General features: G+C 32.5%; 3 protein-coding genes across 7 annotated transcripts in view; all 3 read right to left on the bottom strand.

Moving 5' to 3' along the window:
- The window catches only part of LOC111618835 (BRCA2-interacting transcriptional repressor EMSY-like), a 77,576-nt gene extending 58,555 nt beyond the window's left edge, over positions 1 to 19,021 (bottom strand). For 2 of the 4 annotated variants that reach the window (XM_023360430.1, XM_023360434.1), the window contains exon 1: positions 6,266 to 6,283. In XM_023360430.1, coding sequence (XP_023216198.1) covers positions 6,266 to 6,268 — 3 coding nt within the window. In that variant the 5' untranslated portion in view covers positions 6,269 to 6,283. Of the gene's footprint in view, positions 1 to 6,164; positions 6,225 to 6,265; positions 6,284 to 18,840 lie in introns of those variants that run through there. The other 2 variants (XM_023360432.1, XM_023360431.1) reach the window with 2 other exon arrangements.
- LOC111618836 (mid1-interacting protein 1A-like) lies at positions 17,777 to 18,849 on the bottom strand. The gene has a single exon (XM_023360435.1). It carries the CDS (start codon positions 18,613 to 18,615, stop codon positions 17,896 to 17,898), a length of 720 nt encoding a protein of 239 aa, XP_023216203.1. The 5' UTR covers positions 18,616 to 18,849; the 3' UTR covers positions 17,777 to 17,895.
- A 2,551-nt stretch (positions 19,022 to 21,572) lies between the features above and the next one.
- Positions 21,573 to 24,774, bottom strand: part of LOC111618832 (5'-nucleotidase domain-containing protein 3-like) — a 36,354-nt gene continuing 33,152 nt past the window's right edge. For both annotated transcript variants that reach the window (XM_023360421.1, XM_023360422.1), the window contains exons 13-14: positions 22,682 to 22,740; positions 21,573 to 21,994 (exon numbers count right to left, since the gene is read on the bottom strand). In XM_023360421.1, the coding sequence (XP_023216189.1) occupies positions 21,790 to 21,994; positions 22,682 to 22,740 (264 nt within the window). In that variant the 3' untranslated portion in view covers positions 21,573 to 21,789. The remainder of the gene's footprint in view (positions 21,995 to 22,681; positions 22,741 to 24,774) is intronic.

Here is a 24,774-nt window from a genome sequence, read left to right as displayed (position 1 = left end):
GCACTACAATATTTGGCTATGTCTTGGCTACTTTAATATTATTTTTGTTAAATTTTTAGTGTTATAGCTGGCAACACTGGCTCGATCATGAAAGGGAAGCCAGTATTTAAACGAGGCTTAATTTTCTAATTATGAGTGGTTGTTTGTTTTGTGAGCAATAAAATAATTTAAAAGTAATTTTTAACGATACAATAGCAACGATTATTATTTAAAAAAAAAAAATTGTTAGGCTTAACATCGATGAAAATTCAATGTGAAGTAGGTTAATAGCGATATACTAATATACTAATTACATGGGATATACTAATATACTATACTAATAATGTATTTTTTCATACTTTTCGGTTATCCGTTTTTTCAGTTATCTGATCAACCCCAGTCCCAAATTGAGTCGGATAATCGATGCTCTACTGTATTTCAGACATGCAAGTGCTAATATTAACAGACGATATATCTATTTCTGATATTTTAGAATTATATTACTGTTGACACTAGATTTTATGGACCAAAATGTAATGGATTTTGGAAAGAATAGACTAAATCTGTATATTCCAAAGCATTTATTGAAGTGGAAACACAAAATTTACGAATATCAGATTGAAATGCAAGTTCATAAAATGTCCACTAGATCAGAGGTCACCAACCTTTCTGATCTCATGGACCACTAACTCACAATTTTGAATCCCATGGACTGCTATCATGAATTTTTTTTTAATGATACAAACATCTATAGAATAACAAGCAATTATTTATTGCGACATGGTCAAAATGCATTTTAATCATATTATTTTAATTTATTTAATTTAAAATATATACTCTCCACCTCAAATTAGTAGTTACTTGCCTCTGTACATCATACTTTTCCTTTAAAATAGAGTCATGCCAGTCATCTATATAACAGCTTTGAGGGGAAAATTTTTTAATTGAAATAACATGACTTCAGGTTTGCATTGAAAGTTCATATATAGTTAATCGGGGTCTCCTGCCCCTAAGGTTTCCATATCTGATCTCATCTTTCATCTATCTAACTCCATTCTCGAGATTAAGGAAAAACAGACAAATGGACAACAGTGAGAATTTATAAGTCTACAATTTTTTCAGATTGCAACCCAATGATCATGAAAGTTCCATTTTACTTATTAATATGAAATTCACTTGTTTAATTATAACAAATTACTGTGAGGTTCGTTGCTGCTTGCTTGAAATAAGTTTATGGATTCTTGGCTCTTTTCCACGAAGGATCTGAAAACAGATCTACTTTTCTTGTATTTATCACAATATAGACTGTTTGTATGTCTTATTATATATCTCATATAAAGTTTGTTTTATTAATGGAGTTAATCATTTTCTCTAAATACATGTCATACAAGAAAACAAAAATGCATTATATATTACATAAAGTACAGAGAAATAAGGAAAATAATTTACAAGAATCAATTGAAGATTGTATTTTAAGAAGCTAAAAAATTTATTCACAATATATAAGGTCTTAGCTTTATTAATTTTCTGACTATCCCAATTATAGGCACTTCAATTCATAAACTAAGCATCAGAATTAAAAGTTTATATCAAGAAAGAGAAACATAAAATTATATTTACAAATTTTATTAACATTTATTCTAGGATGTGTAAGAATGGAAATAATAATAAAATATCCAAGTTCAAAAATAACAAAAGCCTCCTCAAGAATTCTTTTAAAAAATTTTCCTGTAGACAAAGAAACAACAGAGGAGCTATTGTACATGTTAAGTGTTCTATTCAAATTGCTAATTTTTTAAATGTCAAATATATTTAATTGTGAACAAATCATTATTTTTTGAAATAGATTTCAATGCTAATAATTTTATATTTTAAATATTAATTATAAAATAATATTAATAAAAAAATATCACAAATATAATAGTTATAAATTATCAAAAGTTTTATTTCCAATTCTAAAGTATTTGAATAATATATTATTTTGACTAAAACAAAACATTCCAGAGATAACATTTTCTTTTTTTCATATTCATATGTATGATACTGCACTTTTGCATTCCTTTGACCAAAAAATAGGCAATAAGCTAAAATCACTTAAAAATAATTTCATTAAACAAATGTTATTAAGGGTATGTTCATAAAGTCGAATGAGTTAAATGAGAATGACATCATCTTTATTCTTATTTTGTTAGACTTTTCGAATGATTCATTTATAACTATTTATTTTTTCAATATAACTATTCATTTATTTCAATCATTTCACCTTTTAGTTCACAATTTAAACACTAGAGTAGATTTAGAAACATCAATATCGTCAGGCACCATTTTCTTAACAAAGTAAACTAACTCTTTTCTTCGTGAGCTTCGCTAGTTTCATTTGAAACATCATCACTGCAGAGCAGGTGCACTGAGCAAGATTACTATTTTCGAATAATTCGTTACTAATGCATTTAACTCGTTTGACTTTACAAACGTACCCTAAATAACATAAAAATATTTCATAAGAATGCAATAATTCAAGAACTAATATTCTTTACGAAAAGATTTTTTAACATACTTTAGTATGTTTCTTTAAATTCCCAAATTTTTATTTTAATATTACACCTGTCAAGGAAGCTTCTCAATCTAAATTGTTTTTTCTAAAATGAAAAATTTTTAGAACTTTCTAAGAGAGGTTTTAGTTATAAACCCATCCTTAGATGTCAATTATGGTAGTATAAATCAGACAGAAGACAACAGATTCTGATAAATAGGACTGTATTTAGACATTTATCATTAAAGTGGCATGGGGGTGTGGAAGCTGATTTTGCCAACTGGTATACCAATAGTTCATACAAATGCCAGTCGAGAAGGCTGGCTCTCCTTCCTCATCCCCACACCCTTCTTTATATAGGGTGTATCAGAATAATGTTTTAAAAATTTGGGGGATTGTAGAGGATGAAATTCTGAACGTTTTGATATAAGAAATCTATAGCCGGAAATGTGATATAAAGTTTCTATGGCACTTTGCACGTTCTATGCGAATGGTATGCTGAATGAAACAGCAGAATACAGTATTTATGACAAGTTTTATTGACAAAACAGACAGTACAATCAAACTGTACATCGAATCAGTGGCTGCAGTACTTTAAAGTAAATGTTCAATGTGACGACCACCAACTTCATTACATAATGTGCAACGACGAACCATGTTTTGTCCGATCCTCTGTAAGATGCCATGCTCTTCTCTGATGGTATTAAATACTGTAAAGATGCACTCCGAACTCATGAACTGTTCCTACAGGTGTTGCGTACACAAGGGACTCACGCTGACTAGATATGTGTTTACAGCACAGTGCCAGTGGATGCAAGGGATGACCTGAAGGACGACAAGCACTAAGTACACAACATCCCATACATAGGCTCAGTTAGACCACTGTAGTTGTGTGTTTACAGTCTTCCATCCGCAGCAATAACACGACGTCAATGGACGGAAGGGTAGCTATCAAAGTGAAGAGCAGTCAAGCACTTCCTACCACTGTAGACACTTTAGTTCAAATTTTCGGCTATAGGTTCCTTATATCAAAACATTCAAAATTTCATCCTCTATAATCCCCCAAATTTTTAAAATGTCATTCTGATACACCCTGTATAGCTATATATCTCTTAATTCTGAAAAAATGTATTAATTTTTTTTGTTTTGATGGCATGACTGCCAACTATTCAGTGGAATTTGTCAACATTAAAGGGTGAGACACCCCTTTAAATCCCCCAGTGGCTTCACCCCTGCCCATACACCAATCACATCCCAGGATAGTGAAAAAAAGAAGGAAAAAGTGAGAGAGACATATTATTACAGTCATTTCTCTTGCAGTGTGTTTTTCTTTGTGTAAATACAAGCAGCATATGCAATTAATTTTATGTTAGACTGTATTTTATATATTATAACTGGAAAATAGTAAACAAATATAATTTTAATATTTTTAAAATGTATTTTAATTACCATTAGTTAATACAAAGTAATGATAAATCTCTACATTTATACATACAGTAAACAAACAGTGATTTTTTGATTTTAATTTCATCTTGATAACTAATATATATTCACTAATAAAACTAAAAAGTTTAAGTTCTGAGCTAAGAAAATGCAATGTAATGCACTAATCGTTCAGCCATAAAAAAAATTATAGATCAATATTTCAAGCCAGCATTTCAGTAAAACCCATCAAATGCATCCTGGCAATTATATTTTATTGTTTACGATTACTGAGGAGATAGCAAACTCCTTTATTAGAAGCATATATAAATTAATACGATAACTATTCTTTTTGAGTTAGAAGCATAAATTAATATTTTTTACAGAATATTTTTTAACACATAAATTTATATGTTTCTTAATGTTTTTAAATGTTTATTTTAACTAAAGTTTCCAGGTACTTGGGGATAAAATCTGGAACAAAATGAATTATTCCCAAAAGATACTGGAATGCTTCAATTCCAGGATATGCAATACATGCACACTGACTGTCATTGATAGAAATACATATAAAATATGAAAAAAGATAAAGATATCTCATTGTAAAAACAGTTTTTAGAAAAAAGATCTCACGTCACTAGTTGACAATTCTGGAAAACCGAAACATCTTCGATTAAGTATTCCTTCATATAATTTTTTCAAGCTTATCTACACCCTTTTTTAGATTATCTTTCTCTCAAAGATCTTTTTTTTTTTTACCACATTTCACAAAATATAAACAGTTCCAAACATATCGTTTCAAAAATGCCTGCAAACAAATATTATATAATTTTTAATTTTATACTTTTTACTTATTATATTTTATTTTGTTGTATTTTACATGTCTTGATAGGGGTTCTACTGTTAATTAGGGGAAGAAAATCTATTGGCACAAGACTTTTTCTATTGTATTTGATAATAAATAAATATGGAAATCCTAGTTTTAACATTTGAGCAGTTATTTATGTTAAAAATCACAAGTAAAAAGTGATATATATCACTATATATATATATCACTTTTAATAAAAAATTACATATTTATATACTGTATATATATACAGTATATAATATATATATATATATACATATATGGAATTATTGCCTGTTTAGANCTAGACTTATTATAACAGATATGGAATTATTGCCTGTTTAGAAAATCATCATCTTTTATTGACTCATTTTTATACAGAGAATGCATTTCGGACCATCTTGTCTCTCATCAGCTCACTTCCCAAAGATGACTATGTTATATGTTCATAGATGATTTCCTAAACAAGCAATACAATAATTCCATTACTGGTATAAGTTTAGTATTACAAACAGATAATAATAGCCATTAATAAAACTAAGGAACAAGTAGACACGAAGTAAATACGAGAAGCATTTTTTGTTTTTTGTATTTTGTAAGAAGAATTAAAATTAATTCACTTTTATAACCACTTAAAAGGAAGTTTTTTCGGCAAATAAAACAAAACATTACATCCTTCGAATCCGACGTTCACCCAAGTTCAAGAATTACTCAGAAGACTATTTCATTCTCAGATATTTTATTTAAATGCATTATGCAACAGAGTTTACACCAATTTTTTGGACCTCTCCGACATCGATCGCGGCGACAATCCAGACGATCGTAACCACGTACGATATCCTTTTACTAAAGGGGGATCGGCAAAAACTCCCATCCGAAACGTACTTAAATAAAATAATCTTCTAAGTAAATCTCAAACTCGGGCGAACGTCAGATTCGAAGAATATGACATTTTGTTTTGTTTTACTCGTCTAAAAAGACCTCCCCTCTTAAGCTGTTATAAAAGCGAACGATTATATCCGGCAAATATTGCTAACTTTAGCTTCGTATTAAAATTAATATTTCTTTCTTAATTATGAAGAGCAAATCTTTATGAGTAATATTATATTTACATATTAATTTTTCTATGTTTGTATCTATTTTTTGTATTTGCTACTCTGTCTTATGCTGTATTGTATTGTAAGTGTATGCATGCAGTGTTATACTCCTGTGGAGCGGTGCATTTAATAAAGTAGTTCTGTTCTGTTGTGTGTATTGTGTTTATTAATTGTCCAGTGTTATATCAAGCCTTTTACAATGAATAAAATGGCTGAAATGCTTGAAATTCTTTACAAGTAAAAGATAAAAAGCATGAGATCTTATGAAAATAAATCATCATCTTACCTTAACCAATAAATAATGATTATGTGATCATCACATATTATTATTTAATTTTACAATTAAATATACATCACTCTTTTGAATGATAATAAATAATTTCCTACCATCAAAATCTAAAAAATAATCATAATTATATTTTTGTTGACAGCCAAAAGAAAAAGTACAAAATACCAAACTTACTACGGCGCCATCTAGAAATTTTAAAGTAATATTCGTGCAAAAATTATTTTATTTTAAAAACTGAATTATTTTCATATAATATAAATAATTTATTTTACTTTCTAATATTAATTTTAGTATTAATAAATATAATATTTTTTAAAATTTTATCTCTCTCTGGTTCCGCAGAGCGTGAGCGACAGACTGATGCCTTAAGGTGATAAATAAAATATCGATAATTCTTAATTGGGTATTTTTTTTTTAGGAAAACAAAATTGAGCTACAAGGCGTATAAAACTAAAAATATGCGAATAAAAGGTTTAAAACTGATCCTAAAATAAAAAAAAATTGTTTAGAGATCGATGTAAATTGACAGCAATCGGAAACTCGTAGTGCGCCACCGGCTTACAACCGGCAATCGGTAAATGGCGAAATCTAACCTCGATTATCTCGGACCGTAGATAGAATTTCAAAATTTTGGTCTTGTCGCGACTTCGACTTTGCCGAGTTGTACACATTTGCAAAAAATCATGTTCGGTGGTCTTGCGGTTGCTTTAAACTTCCATCACAGACAAGATACTTTCTGACTTATGCAGAACTCCACTGAACAAAACATGCCTTTATCTTATTTTTATTTCTTTTTGCCGTGTAGGTACTAATAGAACCACTTTTAGCAAACCCATTTGGATTTGACCAGGCCCACAATGGGATAGCCGGGTATTGAAGAACGGGGCCGATATATCAGGTTGGACCACCTCCGAAAAATTCCTGAAGTTTTTTCAAACTGTCCAGATTCGATCCCCGGGTCCCCCCGAACGGTAGTTTGCCACCTTGATTATGCGGCTATCCGGCCAAAATATCTTTATCTGTGAATATGTAGCCGTAGCTTTTATTAAATTTTATTATAGCATGCGAAAGCCATACAACTCGGCATCTTCTTAAGCGCTTTAAGGCCAAAAATCTCCTGTAACATGGCAGACAAACTGTATCGAAGAGAATAGACTGCTCAACACAGAACCTCCACTCTAGTTATACTTCTTTACAGTGACAACATTGAATGAATTAATTAATAAGTTGACACGCGGATTAAAGACCGAAAATTAATACAATTGGGAGATTTTTTATTTCTTTAATAACGGAGATAACGAAATAACCGAATTTCAATATTTAATACTGTACTTTAGTTTGTAATTTTAAAATTAGAAACAAATTGTATCCATTGAAATCCAAGCAAATAAGTTCTTTTAAAATAAAGTTATTTTAAAATTGTAAATTTTTGCCAGCGTCAGCCTCTGGATTTAATTTGGTTCCTAGTTCAGCCTTTTATAACAGGATTAATCTAGCTTCGATTCCTTCTTCAATTGAGCCATTGCATTTCACTCGTCAATATAATGTATGTTTGGAGAGAGAACTGTGAGGAATCAGCGCCATAACTAGCCTTTTATGCGCCCGGTGCGAGCTTCTGTAACTACGTCTCAAAATATGACCCAAAACTTTGTCCAGGTCATTTCTGCGCCCTTCCCCCAGGGCCTGGGCCCTATGCCTGGGCACCGTCCTAGTTATGGCACTGTGAGGAATGCAGACAAATATGGCTTTTTTTAAAAAACTGTTTCCGCCTTGTGTGTACTAAGAAATCCTTCTTTAGAAAACCCATTATGGGTTCGACCAGGTCCACAATGGGGCAGCTGGGTGGGCCCGACATATCCAGACGGATCACGTCCAGACAAATATGATTAGAAAAGTATTACTCGACGTCTAACACAAGACAATACACAACTTGTAATTAAAATTTGACTAGAATATTTTGACGTGAATTAACCAAAAATAATAAATAAAAGCCTATGCTTTCACATTATACTCTATATGAATATTACTAAATTTTGTATACAGGTAGTGACTTTATAATAAATTGGGTATGCACGGTGTATTATTAATATGCTTAACACTTAATTTTATTTATATATATGTAATCCCAAAAAATACTTAAAACCAGTACACAAAAAAAAAAATTTGATAGTTGAGATGACAGGCTATTTTATGAATGTTAGCTGTGCAATGAAACAGTTTAAAAAATAAAAAAATCTATTAAATAAATTTTTATAACAAAATCTTATAATAGATGGCGCCACGTACAATTTTATTAATTATGATTAATAATAGAGACGTTGCAGCCGAAGTTTTCATCTGTAAAACGTGAACGTCGAACGTCGAGCGCCGCTATCTTGAAAGCTGCTCTCGACGTTCGACGTTTACGTTTTACAGATGAAAACTTCAGCCGCAACCTCGCTAATATAAACGTTATTAAAAAAAAATTTCATAACTGCCGGGAAAGTTACGCAACTCGTTGCTTAAAGTACTGTTATGTAAATTATCAGTTATATAGACAAAAGATTACCATAAAAATACGATAAATTTCTCTTTTACGACTTAATTGGAAAACCGTAATAAATCGAACTCTAACTTCCCACGAATGCCTTTTCTTTCATTTTTTACTCTTTCTGCCCTATAGGCATTAATAGAGCCTTTTTATATTAATCGTAGATTCATCCAGGCTCATAACGAGGTCGGCCGAGCTCCTGATCACACACCCAAAAAAATTTCTGTAGTTGCTCGATCGGATTCGCTGCCGAATCGTCCAGAATGGTAGGCTGTCAGTTTTATGTTAATATCATACATTACACAGGTTTAAAACTATCGTTTGTCTACCTACAATATAAGCGTATAACTAGAGATATTGTGGAAAATTTACAGAATACTCAACATTGACACTATTTTTTAGTATTTAGAAGTTTGACGTAAACGATATACATGTGTATAGTATAGTAACAACTGTGACTGCCGCATGGTCGAGCGGCTAAGATGGCAGCCTATCGCTTTAGTTACATGGAATCAAAACCCCACAAATTTTTCACGGGTCCATCTGGATACGTTGGGCCCCATCCATTACCATCTGGCTGCCTTATTTTGGGCCTAGATGAATCCATACTGGGCTTACTAAAAAAGGTCCTTTTAGTGACCACGGCAAAGTTAAAAAAAAAAACTATAAATGCAATGCAATTTTCATCACAGAATACAGTAAACCGCTCTTTACAAGCGTTCGATTTATAACTGATATAAATTTTTTATTGTTATATAAAACTCATATTTAAACATCATATTTTCTCATTACATTGCAGTTTAATATTCTATGATTAAAACACTTTTTCAGATACAAGTTCAATACCACAAACTGAGATTATACTGTACAGGAGTTGACGCCGAACCGGTTAAGGCGTCAGCCCACCGCTCGGGGATTCTGAGAATAAATCCGGGCGAGCCCCAAAAAATTTTTCGGGACTGGTCTGTCCTGTCAGTTGCACCCCATCCTTCATCACCTAGCCCCCTTTATAGCGGCCGGATGGCCTAGCGTTCAAGGTGGCAGTCTACCGCTCAGGGGGACCCGGGTACGAATCCGAACGGGTCGAAAAATCCCCAAGAATTTTTAGAGGGTGGTCCGTTCGGATATGTCGGGCCCCGTCCCTCACCACCCGGCAGCCCCATTGTGGGCCTGGATGAACCCTTAATGGGCTTGCCAAAAGAGGCCCTCTTAGTGCCCGTAGGGCGGAGAGTTAAAAAAAAAAGCTCCCTTTATAGCTTTCTGTAGCTAGGACAAATTTGAATTAGAGGATCTCATATACAGTGTTAACTTCAGACATTTTTATTTGTGGGGGAATTGTTTCGGAGACATATAAAAAGTTGATTTGGTGCCCCAGGCAATTGCTCCTTTTTCCCGTAGATAACGCGCCACTGCCGGAAATGAAATAGAAAATAAAATAAAAGAGACATATACAAGTTATAAAATGAGCAAACTGGGGATAGAACGACACACGAAAAAAATAATATTCAAAAGAAAACCCATATCAAAGGACTCAGCAATAATAAATAGTTTAATAATTAACAGCACTCTAACAGAGGACGAAGATAAAATCATCAAAGAGTTCCATAACTTCTACAAAAATCTTTATCAAAGTAAAAGCACAAGATGGGACCTACTAGCTGATATCTTAAAATCAATCAAACCAGTAAAAAACGAGAATGAAAACAAAATTAACAAACCAATCACCAAAGAGGAGATCAATAAAGCAATAGAAGAACTCCATATAAGGAGAGCCCCTGGTCTAGATTAGGGGTCCCCAAAGTGGTCGATATAGACCCCTTGGGGTCGATAAGAGTTCTCCAGGGGTCGATTAATACAAGAGGGTCAAAAGGGGGTCGATTAATACCAAAGAGGATCAATAAAACTGTCTAGGAAAAATATAAAATATTTCAATAAAAAGTTGAAATACGGATATGATCAACAACATTACTGACTACCATAGTTATAACTTGAGTTTTGCCTTAGCCTACGCCGCTTTAAGCATGTGCTACTCTGTTTTTACGAATCTGACAACTGTACTAGTGTTACAAACACTAGTAGTTCATTATACACAGACATACGTTACACTGCACAGTTACATTCTAGTAGGGTTGTCGCTCTAAGTATTTTATATCTAAATGTAGATATTTTGTCCTTTACAGAGAAAATATCGTGATATATCGAAGATCATTAAAATAGTACAGAAGCGTTTGCGAGGAAANTCTTAAAAATAATTTATCTACAGACATGTGTAGAATGAATACAACTGTTATCTAAATTCACGTACATACGTCTCTTCTATGACAAGTACTTTTATCAAGACAGATAGTAAACACAAAATATCAAAATGTAAACTATGCATTAAAATTAAGTACAGGTTTTCTTAACCTTTCTCAAGATAATTTTTTAGATTGTGGGTATCTAAAATTAAATACTCTTCTATGAAATTGAGTACATATAAACTAAGGTACGTGCATACCGCACGCACGCCTTACATAAACATTTATTTTTAAAATATAGTAACACTTCTAAACAGCGTATTCTCGTTGAATAGCAAAGTATACATTTCTATAGATTGTATCGTAAATTAAGGTTACGTTCCTGGGAATTATTTCTAGGAACATAATGTCAATTTATGAACGCAGCTAACAAAAATTACGGCATATCTCTACGCTCATAAAGTGAGAAGTTGTAAAGTTAGCGGTCGTAAAACGAGGATTACTATAATTAATTGTTTATATTTCACAATACAAATTCTTGGGAAGACTAAAAATAAAATGGCGGACGTGTTAAAGATCATACTCATGTAAATGTTTTGTTTAAAATCCGAAATTCAAACATGAATGACGTCAAGTGATTAGATTGCAAAATAGTTGATTAAAATCTAACATTCAAGCATCATTTAAATTTCGTCTTATCGCATTTAATATTGCAATACTGTATTAAATCGTTGAAGTTAACTAAATTTGATTTTTATCTGAAGATAAAAAAAAAATATTATATAAAACGTTCACGTGTTTATCAATTTATAAGGAGAATGGAAAATCACATGTTGATATGGTGATGTGTGGGGTGATACTTTTTTTTTTTTAACTCTTTCCGCCCTGTGGGCACTAAGAGGGCATCTTTTAGCGAGCCATTATGAGTTCGGCCAGGCCCACAATGGGGCGGCCAGGTGTTGAGGGACGGGGCCCGACATATCCGAACGAACCACCGCCCGAAAAATTCCTGGGAACTTTTCGATCCATCAGAATTCGAACCCGGATACCCCAGAGCAATAGGCTGCCACTTTGATAGCTCGGCCATCCGGTCTAAATTTGTTCATGTTTGAAGTTTTTGTAACTCGTCTCGAATACAAAATTAAAAATTAGTTTCATGAAATGTGGATTTAAAGTTTAAAATTCAATTTGAAAAATTTTGACAATGGTAGAGGGCGTCGGAAATTTTTATATTAAAAAATAAATATATAAAATTTCGACGAGAGGGAGCGCTTTACCAATTCCATCCACGTTTTTGTTGTATGTTTCATTCTGAAGTCCAATGCTTTCACCATTTTAGTAGAATTTCATATAAAATTGTCAAACACTCTTAAAAATATACAATATGTTATTTTAATATCTTTGCCTGAAGATATATCAAACTCAGGTTGTCAGTACGCCATGTAAATTGAATAAATGGAGTCAATATCCTGAGAAAGTGTAGAAGTGAGAATGACAATTCTTATAGAATTTTTTGAAAAATATAGAACTGACGTTGATCCATCAAAATCTAGTTTTTCTCCTCCTTAATCCACTTTTTATTCAAAATCAAAATATCTATGATAAACAGAAACCTGTCATACAACTTTATAGTAACCTATAATTATTATTTTTTTAAATTATATATATATATATATATATAAACAAGGAATGTGTACTTTTAACTTCTTTCACATCAAAAAAATGTGATATATAATTTTTCTTATCTTTAGTACTTCACCTATTTCACAATATGTCTGAAGATTTAATTTTAACCTTTATATTTCCAAACTAAATTTGTAGAATTTCAATTAAATTCAATTTTAAAATAGTAAAAAGATGTCCCAATTTATATGTTTTAATAAATATTAATTAAAATGAAGTTTTACCATAGACAATTACATTAAACTAAGGCTCACTGATGGAGTATTTGGTGATCTTTTGAACTGGTGTTTGAAGTTTGGAAATTATGGTATAAAGGTCTGAATTCAAAGTCTAGTTTATTATATAATTAAATTGTCACAAACTATTAAAATACTAATGTTTCTTTGGATTGATCCTTAGTTTTAAGAATCCTATCTCCATTCAGAATCAGTTAGCTCCTTAAGAGATTGATCCTTATTATTATAAAATCAATAAAGATCTGCAACAACAAATATTACATTTATATTATATATAATTCAGGATTAATTATTATATATTAAACCAATATTTAATGGAAAATTTAAGCTGTTAATTACAGTTTTCTTAATGATATTTTGCACTAATTATCCTATTTATCAATTGACTTTATTATGTTATTGCATTATCGTCTCTTATCAAAAATGAGGAATATAAACAAGATTGTTTATTAAGGTCGCAAAAGTTGTAAAACACTATTCAAAAAATGTGCAGACGATAAAAAAGTTTAAAATTTTAATCTATTTATGAATTTATTTATAAAGTTCAACNAGAAAAGAAGAGAAAAAAGTATAGAAAGAGCAAATAAAACAAACGAAGAAAAAGAAGAAAAAGAAGGGGATAAAAATATTAATAAAAATAAAGAAGAACAGATAATAGAGAAGATATCAGAGGAAAGCAAAAAAGAATACAGTGATAAAAGAGATAATAATAACATAATAGAGGGAAAAAGAATGAGATTCGAAAGAAAAAAAGAAAATAAACAAACAACCTTAATCAGAGTCGAGAAAGACACCCTTGAGATACATGAAAACAAAGAAAACGAAAATAATGAAATGGAGGAATCAGATAAGAATGAGAATGAAGATGAGGATAAAGAAGTAATCAATGTTAGAGATAAGATCCTATCAATAAGCATAGATGCTAGCTTATCTCAGAATGAAATTATAGAGGAAGTAGGAAAGGTAATAGAAAAAGTAGAAAAGAAGAAACAGAGAAAAAGCAAGAGGGTGATGTCACAGACTAAACATTAACATTCGACAAGTATACTCTAAATATTAAATCTCTAAACATCTCCGGTTTCCGTAGTGAAAGTAAACAGATATATATACTAAACCTACTACTAACTGATAACACTGATGTGCTCATGTTGCAGGACACAAATATGATAGACTTCTATGACCTTAGGAAATTAAGAAGAATATATACGGGATATAATATCTATTTATCCTTTGCAACGAGAAGAAGTACTGGAACGATCACAATGATCAAAAAGAGGATAAAAGTGAATAATTTTCGTACTGATTCGAATGGAAAACTAATTGCTATAGACATAGAGATAGGCAAAAGATTGATTAGGATTATTAACTTGTATGCACCACCACAGCTAGCACAAAGAAAAGAAGTGTTTGAAGACCTACCCCAATATCTTACAGGAAGAAGAGAACTAATACTAGCTGGGGACTTTAACTGCGTGCTAAATCCCCTAGACAAAAATGAACAACTCAGTTCTGATAGCTCGAGACAAAGCCTAAAAAAGGTTCTCGACAATTTTGACCTAAGTGACACATACCTAATAATGTACCCTCGTCATAGAGACTACACGTGGGAAGGTAGAAACATTAAGGAACGCCTTGACAGAATATATTATAATAAATCTATAGGAAAAATCAACAATATATCAAGTATCAGTATCACCAACAACAATACTAAATTAACTGACCACAAAATGGTTAACTTATGCCTAAGCATCAAAATCAACACTGAAAGGGATAACAGTCATAAAATCACAAAGGAAATAATAAATGATATACATTTTAGCAAAAAGATCAAAACCCTACTTGATAACTGTAAATCTAACATAACCTGGGAAGAATGGAAAGAAAGAAAAATAGAAATAAATGAAATAAGCATGGAAACATGGAAAGCTATAAAGAAAAACAACTTCAACAGACTAAAAAAGCTTCAAAGAGAACTAAGCAGCAAAATTATTGAAGACAAGACAGAGGAAATAAATAACATAAAAGAAGAAATTAGCTCAGAATTAGAGAAAAGAATTAAAAACAGTTATATAAGCTATAAAATGAGCAGACTAGGAATTAACAGTAAAGCTGAAAAAATCATATTTAAAAGAAATAAAAAAGAATCTAACAAAAATGATATAGAAAGCATAACAGTTGATAACAAAACAATTGTCGAAAATAATGAAATTATTAAGGAATTCTTTAAATTCTACAGCAACCTATACAAACAACCAAAGACAAACCTCAGACAATGGAGCCAAATTACAGAAGTAATTAAACCAATAAAAAGCAAGGAAGATCATATTATAAACAAAATAATAACTAAAGATGAAATTAAAAATGCAATAGATGCCTTGCATATCAAAAAAACACCAGGTATTGACAACATCCCTGCCGAATTATATATTGCCTTTAGAGAAGACTTTACTGACCTGTTTTACACCCTATACAATACAAAGTCATTCATACAAGACTTTAGTATAGGAGTAATGAAACTAATTAATAAAAAAGGAAACATGAAGGGAAGTGTTGGTGATTACAGACCTATTACTCTATTGAACATTGACTACAAGATATACAGCATAATAATTGCAAACAGAATCAACAACCTTATAAGTAAACACATAGGATGCACACAGAGTGCCGGTGTGAAGGAAAGATCCATACAAAATAACACAATGCTACTGAACCTATTACAACAGTTATACATCAAAAGAAAATCCTCCTTGTCTATTTTATCCATGGATGTGGAAAAGGCATTCGACACAGTGAATAGATCTATCCTGTGGAAGATATTAGAACTATATGGCCTGAATGAGGAGGAGATAGAGTTTATAAAGAAGATGTATCAAACCCCTAGAACAAAAATAAAGATCAACAATGCTGAATCCGAATACATTGAATGTAATGCGGGGGTCAGACAAGGCTGTCCCTCATCAATGATACTATTCACCGTATACATTGAAGGGTTGCTAAAAACAATCATGGAAGATAAATTTATCACACCTATTTATATCCCTGGGATGGTGAAAAATGTGAAATATATTGCTCACGCAGACGATATAAACTTCATAATTACAGATAATGTTGCCCTCAACAAAACAATTCAAAGAATCAATACTTTTAGCGAAATCACAGGTATGAAAATTAACAATTCAAAAAGCAAATTACTCAACATATATGGGAAAATGAAATGTGACAACCTCAATGTAGAAACGGTACAAAAAATTAAAATCCTAGGTGTGTGGTATGGGGAGAACAGCAGCAGCCAAAACTTCAACAACATGCATAGCAAGATACAGAAAACCATCCAAAAATGGAGTTCAACCTGGCTATACCTGCCGGAAAGAGTTATTGTAGCAAATAAATGTTTAACTGCCAAAATAATGTATCATTTGTATATCACTGAACTAACGAAGAACGAGGCAAGAAAATTAGAAAGGATGATCTTTAACTATGTCTGGAACAGCAAATTTGAACCCTTGGGTAGAAATATAATGAAAAATAAAAGAGAAAACGGGGGATGGGAAATATGGGACATCAAAGACCTCAAACAATCACTGCAAATAGCCAACCTATGCAACTCTCTAAAAGATGATATACATCCGCTATCTGACATAGCCCACTATCTAATTGGGCCTACTGCCAAACATCTATCTGGTCATAAGGGATGCAGGCCCTTCTCAATCGAAAATAATAATACTCACAAACTCTGGAGAGACACAATCACAGACTTGATAAACAACGATCTCACCAGCAATAATATCAAGCCCTCGTTAGTATACCAAATTATTCACAAGCAAGCACTCAACATAAATATGACAAATAGCAACCTGAAGTGGAAAGAGATCTGGACCAACGTTGAAAAGATACCTGCCGAATGGAGGGAGACGACATGGAGGATCTTAAATAACATCATCATGTCTAAAGTGTTCCTCCACACATATCATTCGTATCGTCAATTTAGTAGCAAACAATGCCTACGGTGTAATGAAGATGAAGACACACACCATATATTTCTAGGATGTGTTATAGCAAAATCCGTTTGGGCCTGGGTCCAAGTAATCTTCGGCACAGTGATTGAGTGGACTACCATCTGGTATCATCTCGACTTCCCTACCATTAATCAAAATAAGTATATGCTCAATTGGTTTACTGCCCTTACAAAAAGGATCATCTGGAAGGGAAGATGTGCATCAATCTTCGACAATAGGAGATGGAACAAAACTTTAATAGTAAATAAGATAAGAGAAGAAGCAAGTAGGAAAATTCAATTCGATCTAGACAACCTCACAAAAAGAGACTTTGATAAGTTATACCAAGGCACGAGAGATGTAATATGGAAGTACAACAATAACAAGATCATGTTAAATGATCAGTGGTTGTAGTGTAGCTGTTTAACGGACTGTAACAGTCTTCTAAACACGTACTGTATAGGTTAATCTCAGCATGTAGATATGATGACAATGTACCGCGGTCCAACCATGAATAAAATGCAGCCAATAGAAGTCATGGGCACTGGTAATAAAGCTTACTAACCCCTACTGTACATCAATGTAAGCATTATATAATTAATGCAACAGTTTCACAATGTATCATTTACCTGTTTGTACGAACACTCCTTATGAGTTAGAAGCACAATGTAAGATAATTATGTCCCTGTACGCTCTAAAGTTCCATAATACCTCCCATGTATATATTGTATTTAATTCCTATATTGGTATTATGGACATTGGTTTTACAGAAATTTGTATGTAAGTGTAACTAAGTACAGTAGAACCTCGAATACTCGGCTCTCGATAACCCGGCACTCCGGATAACTCGGCCACACCCTGGCAGGGCAAAAAATCCTTAGTTAATTAATTTTCATTATAGACAGCTTTATAAAAGTATAAAAAGCTNTCATCTGATGAGGCCGCACCACGCTCCGTACAGATGAACGGAAATTGTTTTTTTTTTTTATTTTTTAAATAGTAAACCGAACCAAAGAACAACTTTAAGTATTTACGGTACTAAAAATCTTAAGGAGAAGTCGCGTCGACCTCTTCTTGATAGAGACTGGCGAGATAATTTGCAGAATTAGCTAACTCGTGTAGGATAGAATGGAGACCCTGCATATGATGCCGAAAAGCACTGGAGAGTTTGAAAGTCTGCTCGGCGGAACTTTCGGTCATCAGACTATCCATGTCACTGTCCGTTTCCTGGTCGGAATAGGAGCCGGTGCTTCCCAGGCTCCCGTCGGAGGGCTGTCTGATGTGTCTGGAACCCGAGGCGGCCGGTATCCGCTGTTGCTGCTGTTGTTTCGGCAACTCCGGAGAGACCGGTCCCCACAGCAGCTCGTTCTTGACGTCTTTCAACATGTTATAAAAACTGAACAGATCGGGATTGTTGATGCTCGACGGTAACGGTTTTGTGATGTCCATATCTCTTAAGCGGGATGGTACTAGAACGGTAGCATCCATGTTGTTAACTGCTACTACAAAACGATCCATGGCACTTAAGACTGATTGCTGAGAGCAGGCAAATGATTCCTCTGAGTGCTTACTGGGTCTTCTCGATCTATCGTTATTATCCAGCACTCCACATACCTCTTGTATAGTCAATCTAGATCCACTAGGACCAGCGTACGATAGGCGCCTGGACGGTTGCTGCGTTGGTAAACTTAAACCAGCGTAAGATACACGTCTCGAACGTTCAGCCATAATTCCTAATTGATACAAGAGAGAAGGCTTCTCTAACATGTAACTTTTGATTCAAACTGACCGGAAGTACATCACACGAGGGAGAACAGTTCACTTTCACGAGGCGGGTGACGTCGTCTCTCGTGCTTAAAAAGTAATGATCTCCGTACTAAATACTTATTAGAACGATCCGAACGATATTCTAAAATTCTTATACGTATTATTTCGAATCCACGCGATATTAATTACGTACAAATCATCTATTAAATGAGGGAAAGTTCTTACGTGCCGGTATAATAGATTCGATCCACTTCCGCCGTCTGATGATCAGGTGAGGAGAATCGATTCTGATTGGCTGACGACGAAACGCGTGGATCCTCCCGCTTGACGTAAATGTAACGTCGTATAAGGTGGGCCGATGTTATGTAAAGAACGTGTATAAATATGTCCTTGATTTAACTTTTTTTAAAATATATCTCGCCGATAATAAAATATTAATAAATTACTCAAAAGTGAAAGATCGATTTAATTAAAAATTTCTAAAAATTAATTTCCATTTTTTAATTATATAATTAATTTTTAAAAATTCGTTTAAATAAATATAAATTATTTTAAATTATGAATTAATATATAGGACCTTTGTCCTTTCTTCAGACGAGTTAAAAGGTGTTCTTAAGAATTTAGAATATTTTTCATACACTAATTTTTATAGTTACATTACAGCGCCATCAAGTGGCTCTCCCGAAAAGTCGCATCTCCATAAAAAAAAAAAAAAGTAATGTATTGAATCACACCCGTTACATTCGAATCCTCGTGAAATCTTCGAAAGGCGCGACTCTAGATTCAAAAATTTATGCGTTACCAAAATGCCGGCCAAGGCGATCATCAGCTTTGGGGATCCGGGTGATTAACCCCCAGAATTTATGAACAATTTGTCGCCGATACGTAGAGCTCGCTCCCATTGTGGGTTCGGCCAGACCCACAATGGGCTTAATAAATAGCCCTCTTAATGCGCGCAGGTAGAAAGAACGAGAAATAAAAATAATGGGAGAAAAAACAATTTATTTTTAGATAAAATGGAGGATTAAAAAAATGTCTACGTTAGATGTTCCGCGCAGTTAATTTTCGTTATAATAACGTCATAATTAATCGTGCAATCTAATTAATGACGGTTGATCTTATGATTTATGCGACGAAGTAACTTTCCTTTTGTATATATTAATAATAAATTAACAACCGATTATTCAAGTTCTTTATAACTGAATTGCATCATATACACTTAATTTATTTGCAACACTTGCAATTGCATAATTCACGCGATGTCAAGTTTAATTTGCTAATAATTAAGAGAAAAACAACACTGGTATTTAAAACGAATGCAATCTTATACCTTAACGCATCCATTCTTTTTTGCAAGGAAATCGAAAACATGATATATAGAGACACTTCAACTGCACTTCTACGGATGAAGTCATTTAAAAAGCGAGAATTTTTCATAGTCTAAAAGATTTTTAGAGCTAATTTTTTTTTTTAATTAAATAGTTACTATAAGGCTACATTTAATAGAAACTAAAGAGAGAGAGGGGTGAAGCTATAAAATTTGAAAAACCAGTTTTCCATTCACCGGCGTGTTACCGGTCGTAAAAACTCAAGTCACAATCGTGTATATTTAGCAGAAATTTTTTGCTTTATTTAGCTTAAAATCGGGTTTTCGACTCCACCGCAAGTTCTACAATTTCGAAATTAAAAAAGTAATTTTTAGTATCGAACAAAGTTTGAAAAAAAAAAAAAAAAAGCAACTTGAGTTTTGCACTTGGATCCGACAGTATCAAAAACAGAATCCTTGCAGATAACCTTTCTATTTTTATCTCTTGATAAAGATGAAAATAGAAGTAAACACACACAAAAATAGAATACTCTGTGTGTACGCAATCGGTAATTTCGAGATGCCCATTCTAAAAAAAAGGGCTCTCTTAATTTCTCCCCTCCCCCTCAAAAAAAAAATCTCCGCCGATTCAAAGTTAGTGCTGAAAATTTCTTTATATAGTTTTCTGTAAGGTACGATAACCTAAAAACACTGCCTATAGAGTAATTAGGCCAACGACTTTACTTTCAAGGATAGGAATTAGATTAACCTTGAACTCGCGTCGAAAACCTGAAAGTTAATAATAAAAAACGTGTCTTAAGGATAAGCGCGAAAACACGTTATGGAAAGTAAAATACGGCGAGAGGAAGTCGAGCTAAAATTGTCAACAAAACAGATTTTTTGGCCCTAGTTAAACTTGGCAAAAAGGTTATTCTAGAAAAAAAAAAGTTACTATTTAAAACTAAGAGGAAATTCAGCGATTAACGAGTGTTTACAGCGCGAACGAACAAACAAACAGACCGATCGGCGCGTTTATCTCCGTATAAAGTGGTCGGTAGGGTATCTTTGCGGGAGCGGATCTAAGGGAGGCCTTCAGGGCAAGGGCCTCCGCTGAGGGGGGCAAACCCAAAACATTAAAAAAACTCATTGATTTGTAATTATTTCCAAGCTTCTGGAAAGTCAAAGTCCCTGTTAGAAAAGTCCATTAACACAAATTTGTGTGTGTTAATGGGCACACAAAGCAATTTGTGTTGCACTAAAGGGCAGGTGTCAATGGGCACACAAAATAATTACCTTTTTAACATGCGAAAAGATACGTATCTTTGCACGTATTAAAAAAAGGTAATTATTATTCGAATTTTAAATTTGAATAAGCCCCCTTTGGTGTCTTCTGCAGTAACAGTTATGCGATTAACTGTATTGTGTTAGGTGTACCGATTTATTAAAAAACCCCACTGAAAATTTAAGAAAAATGGTTTTATTTGTAAACTGTACTATTTTAAAAACACGAATTATACAATAACAACAACACGTTTGCAAATTTGTAAAAGTTCGTTCCACGATAAAGAATTAATAAATAATTTGTATTAATCTGTTAATTAACCCTGCTTTAAATAGAACTTTTAAAAAAAACAAGATCAAAAAATAAACCTCAAAAACATGGCGGCCACCCGAATTTTGAGTACTCTTCTAATTTTTTTTTTTTTAGTCACGATTTTAAGAAACTATCTTCACACCGTACAATGTTTAAAAAAGTGTTTATAAATCATCGCATCTAGAAAATAAACGGTGTCTGTCTGTCTCTCTCTCTACAATAAAATTTCCATCTATCTAGATTCATTTTTCCCTAAAAAAAAACGAAGTGATTTTTAAATGTAGGGAATTTTACACTCGTGAGGAAGAGCTCCTCTGCGAGGATAGAAGACGTGATTGAGAGAGAAGTTGAGAAGATTGGTGACGTGAGACATGTAGACGTCGGAATATCTGAAGAGGCGACGTGAGAAGTAAGTTGGATTGTGATGAGTTCGGAAGATGCTTCCAAATTGGGGATTGAAATGAGATTTGGTTTTCATCCTGAAAAAAAAAAAATAAGATAAATTACCGAGAAATCAAATTTTACCAGTCGTAACCTTGAGACTGGTTATCACATTTAATAAATTTACCTGAAGAGGAAGCAGATTTTGAATTTCGTAAGTTAATTTTTAGCCACGTTTTGAATTTATGATAAAAATTAATCCAAACAAACACCGGGAATAGTTATTAAAACTTCACGAATTAGTTATAAAACTTATTCTAAAAATTAAATAAATAAATTTATAAACCTGAAAGTTAAGTGTTATTTTAAAATTCCCCCCCCCCAGACATTTATGGAGTGGGAACAGAAGGTTGCATTCTTTAAAGGTCTGAAGGTTTGAAGGAGGGGAGAGAAAACTGGTGATTAGTCAAAACTGCTGACAGTTTTATTTAATTTTTTTTTTTCAAGCAAAGTCAAAAGAGGTCAATTAAATCAGCAGTTTTTGCTGATTTAATCAATTGAACAGCAGTTGTTTAATAAAATAAACAAAAATTAATAATTATAAATTAATGTTTTTGTCTACATTTTTTAAGGTTTTATTGTAAACTAAAGTTTTTAAAACATCTGAACAACAATGAGAAGGAAAATTGTCTAAGAAAATAAAATAGTTTGAGAATATTTAGCATGTTTTGATAAAATTATTGAATTTTATATACAAGACATCTCGGGCACACGTTAAATCTTACCTGAGCTCGTCTCTTTCCTTAAGTAGATCTGCAATTATAGCTTCGCTGTCTTCATAATCCTAAAAGTTAAATTTACTTAGATTAGTTGAAGGAATTAGAGTTGGTAAAAAGGATAGGGTTTCTGATGTCATGTAAATTTTTAAAAATTATGGATTGATTTTCCTCCCCATAAGAACTTTAAATTAGTTGACAACTTTTGTTATGAATAATTAAGAAGTTTGAAAATTACATCTAGTCAATGTCATGTCAAATTTAGTTTTATGAAGAAAAAAAACTGCACAAATAAATTGTAATTAAAATCTGATTTTTAATTATTGAAAATACAAATGAAATAAAAACTTCAGGAATTGGAAGAAGTCGAGATAAAATGTCCTAATAGTATAGAACAGTGTTTCTTAAACTATGGATCAAGTTAAACTTTTAATGGGTTGTGAAATGATACCACCTTCTGCTATTTTCTTCTGCTTCTCCTTGTATTACTGAAATATTCTCTAAGAACTAAGAACAACAGAGTCATCATAAAGTAAAAAGTTTTCAGTACTTAACTTTATTACTAAATGACAATTAACAACTTAAGATTATAGAATGTGTGTATATGAAATTTTTTTTGTTCTATTTTCAATAATAACAAAATAGAAAATCATTATATGTAAGGTAAGCCCATTTAAGTTGCAATGATTTTGAAAATATTTCCTTGTTTATTCAAAATTTTTTGGTTGTTGTCATGTATAACAAATTATAAAAAATAAATAACAGATGAATTTTGGTTCAAGTGGATCAATGAATTAATTTGTGTATATGTTACTGTGAAAGACTGAAATTAGAGAATGTCGATATTCTCCGGTGAATGTCGACACATACAAAAAACGTCAGTGAAAGACCGAATATTTGGTTATATTATTATACATTCGAACAATTGCCGGTGTATGTTGACAAGCGCAGATAAGCTTTGGTGGAGGTCGAAATGACACTTGAGAAACCAATGTCAGAGAGGTGACAGTCTGTCACCAAATCCTTTGTGGGTAGCCGGAGGTAGGACTAGGTCGTACTTCTTTTCCCGGCAATGGTTTGGTAGAAACTGCTTACTTTGTCACTGGATAGTGTTTTTGTTCTTTTGATTCTGTGAGATGGGGATCGGTTTGTCAGGTCGAGTGGTGGAGGATGAGAGGGGTTGTTGGTAAGATGTCGGCGATATCCGAATAAAAGACACCATTAACAGATCAGTTTGTAATTTGTAAAGAAAAGTTACTTTCCATAGATGAGATTTCTTCTCAAGAAATATTGCTGAGAGAAGCAGTTGCAGCTAATTTGAAAAGTGGAGGACAAGGCTATACACACTGTCATTGCAAAAAGAAGTGCTCCACAAATAAATGCAGTTGTAAAAGCAAGGGACTCTTGTGCAATTCAAAGTGCCATAACAATTTAAGTTGTTGCAATAAATAAGATTTTATAACTTTAATCACATAATATATGTGTGAGTTTACTATTGCGTATTATTTTTCTTTTCTGATTAAGAATGTACTGTTCGTTTTAGGTTAAACAGTTTATTTACATGCACTGTTACTTAAACCTATATAAGTCCTATTTTGACATATTAAAAAGTTGCATTTTTGTCTTAACATAATAAAAATATTTTTATTCAACATTCACCATCAGTGCATGCTGAATGTCGACATTTGCCGGTGTAAGTGAGAAATAAGGATATTTAGCAAATATTTCGTACATACACGAAACGACTGTGTGAATGTTGACATTCGCCAGAGAATATTGACATTTGTCAGATAGATATCGGTCATTCACAGTAACATATACACAAACAAAATGAAATTGACAAAATCATCTTACAATCTGAAAACTACATTTTAAAAAATGGGCTCATTAAGTTTCAAAAATATTCAGAAGTAATATTTTTCAAACTGTTTTATTTACCAGTCTTACATTTATAATTGTTAAATTTCAAAAATGAAAATTGAAGTAAGTTATTTTTAACAGGTTGAAATTGGCCTGAATCAAATCACTCTTAATAAAATGTAACATTGAGTACATTTATACAAATAGAAGTTATCAATAATGCATAATTTTATTTGTTATAT

Source organism: Centruroides sculpturatus, unplaced genomic scaffold (assembly GCF_000671375.1).
Source record: "Centruroides sculpturatus isolate CEXI.00-Female unplaced genomic scaffold, Cexi_2.0 scaffold13, whole genome shotgun sequence".
NCBI classification, from domain to species: Eukaryota; Metazoa; Arthropoda; class Arachnida; order Scorpiones; family Buthidae; genus Centruroides; species Centruroides sculpturatus.
The sequence above is the reverse complement of the archived record's forward strand: the minus strand, read 5'-3'. Positions and strand labels throughout refer to the sequence as shown.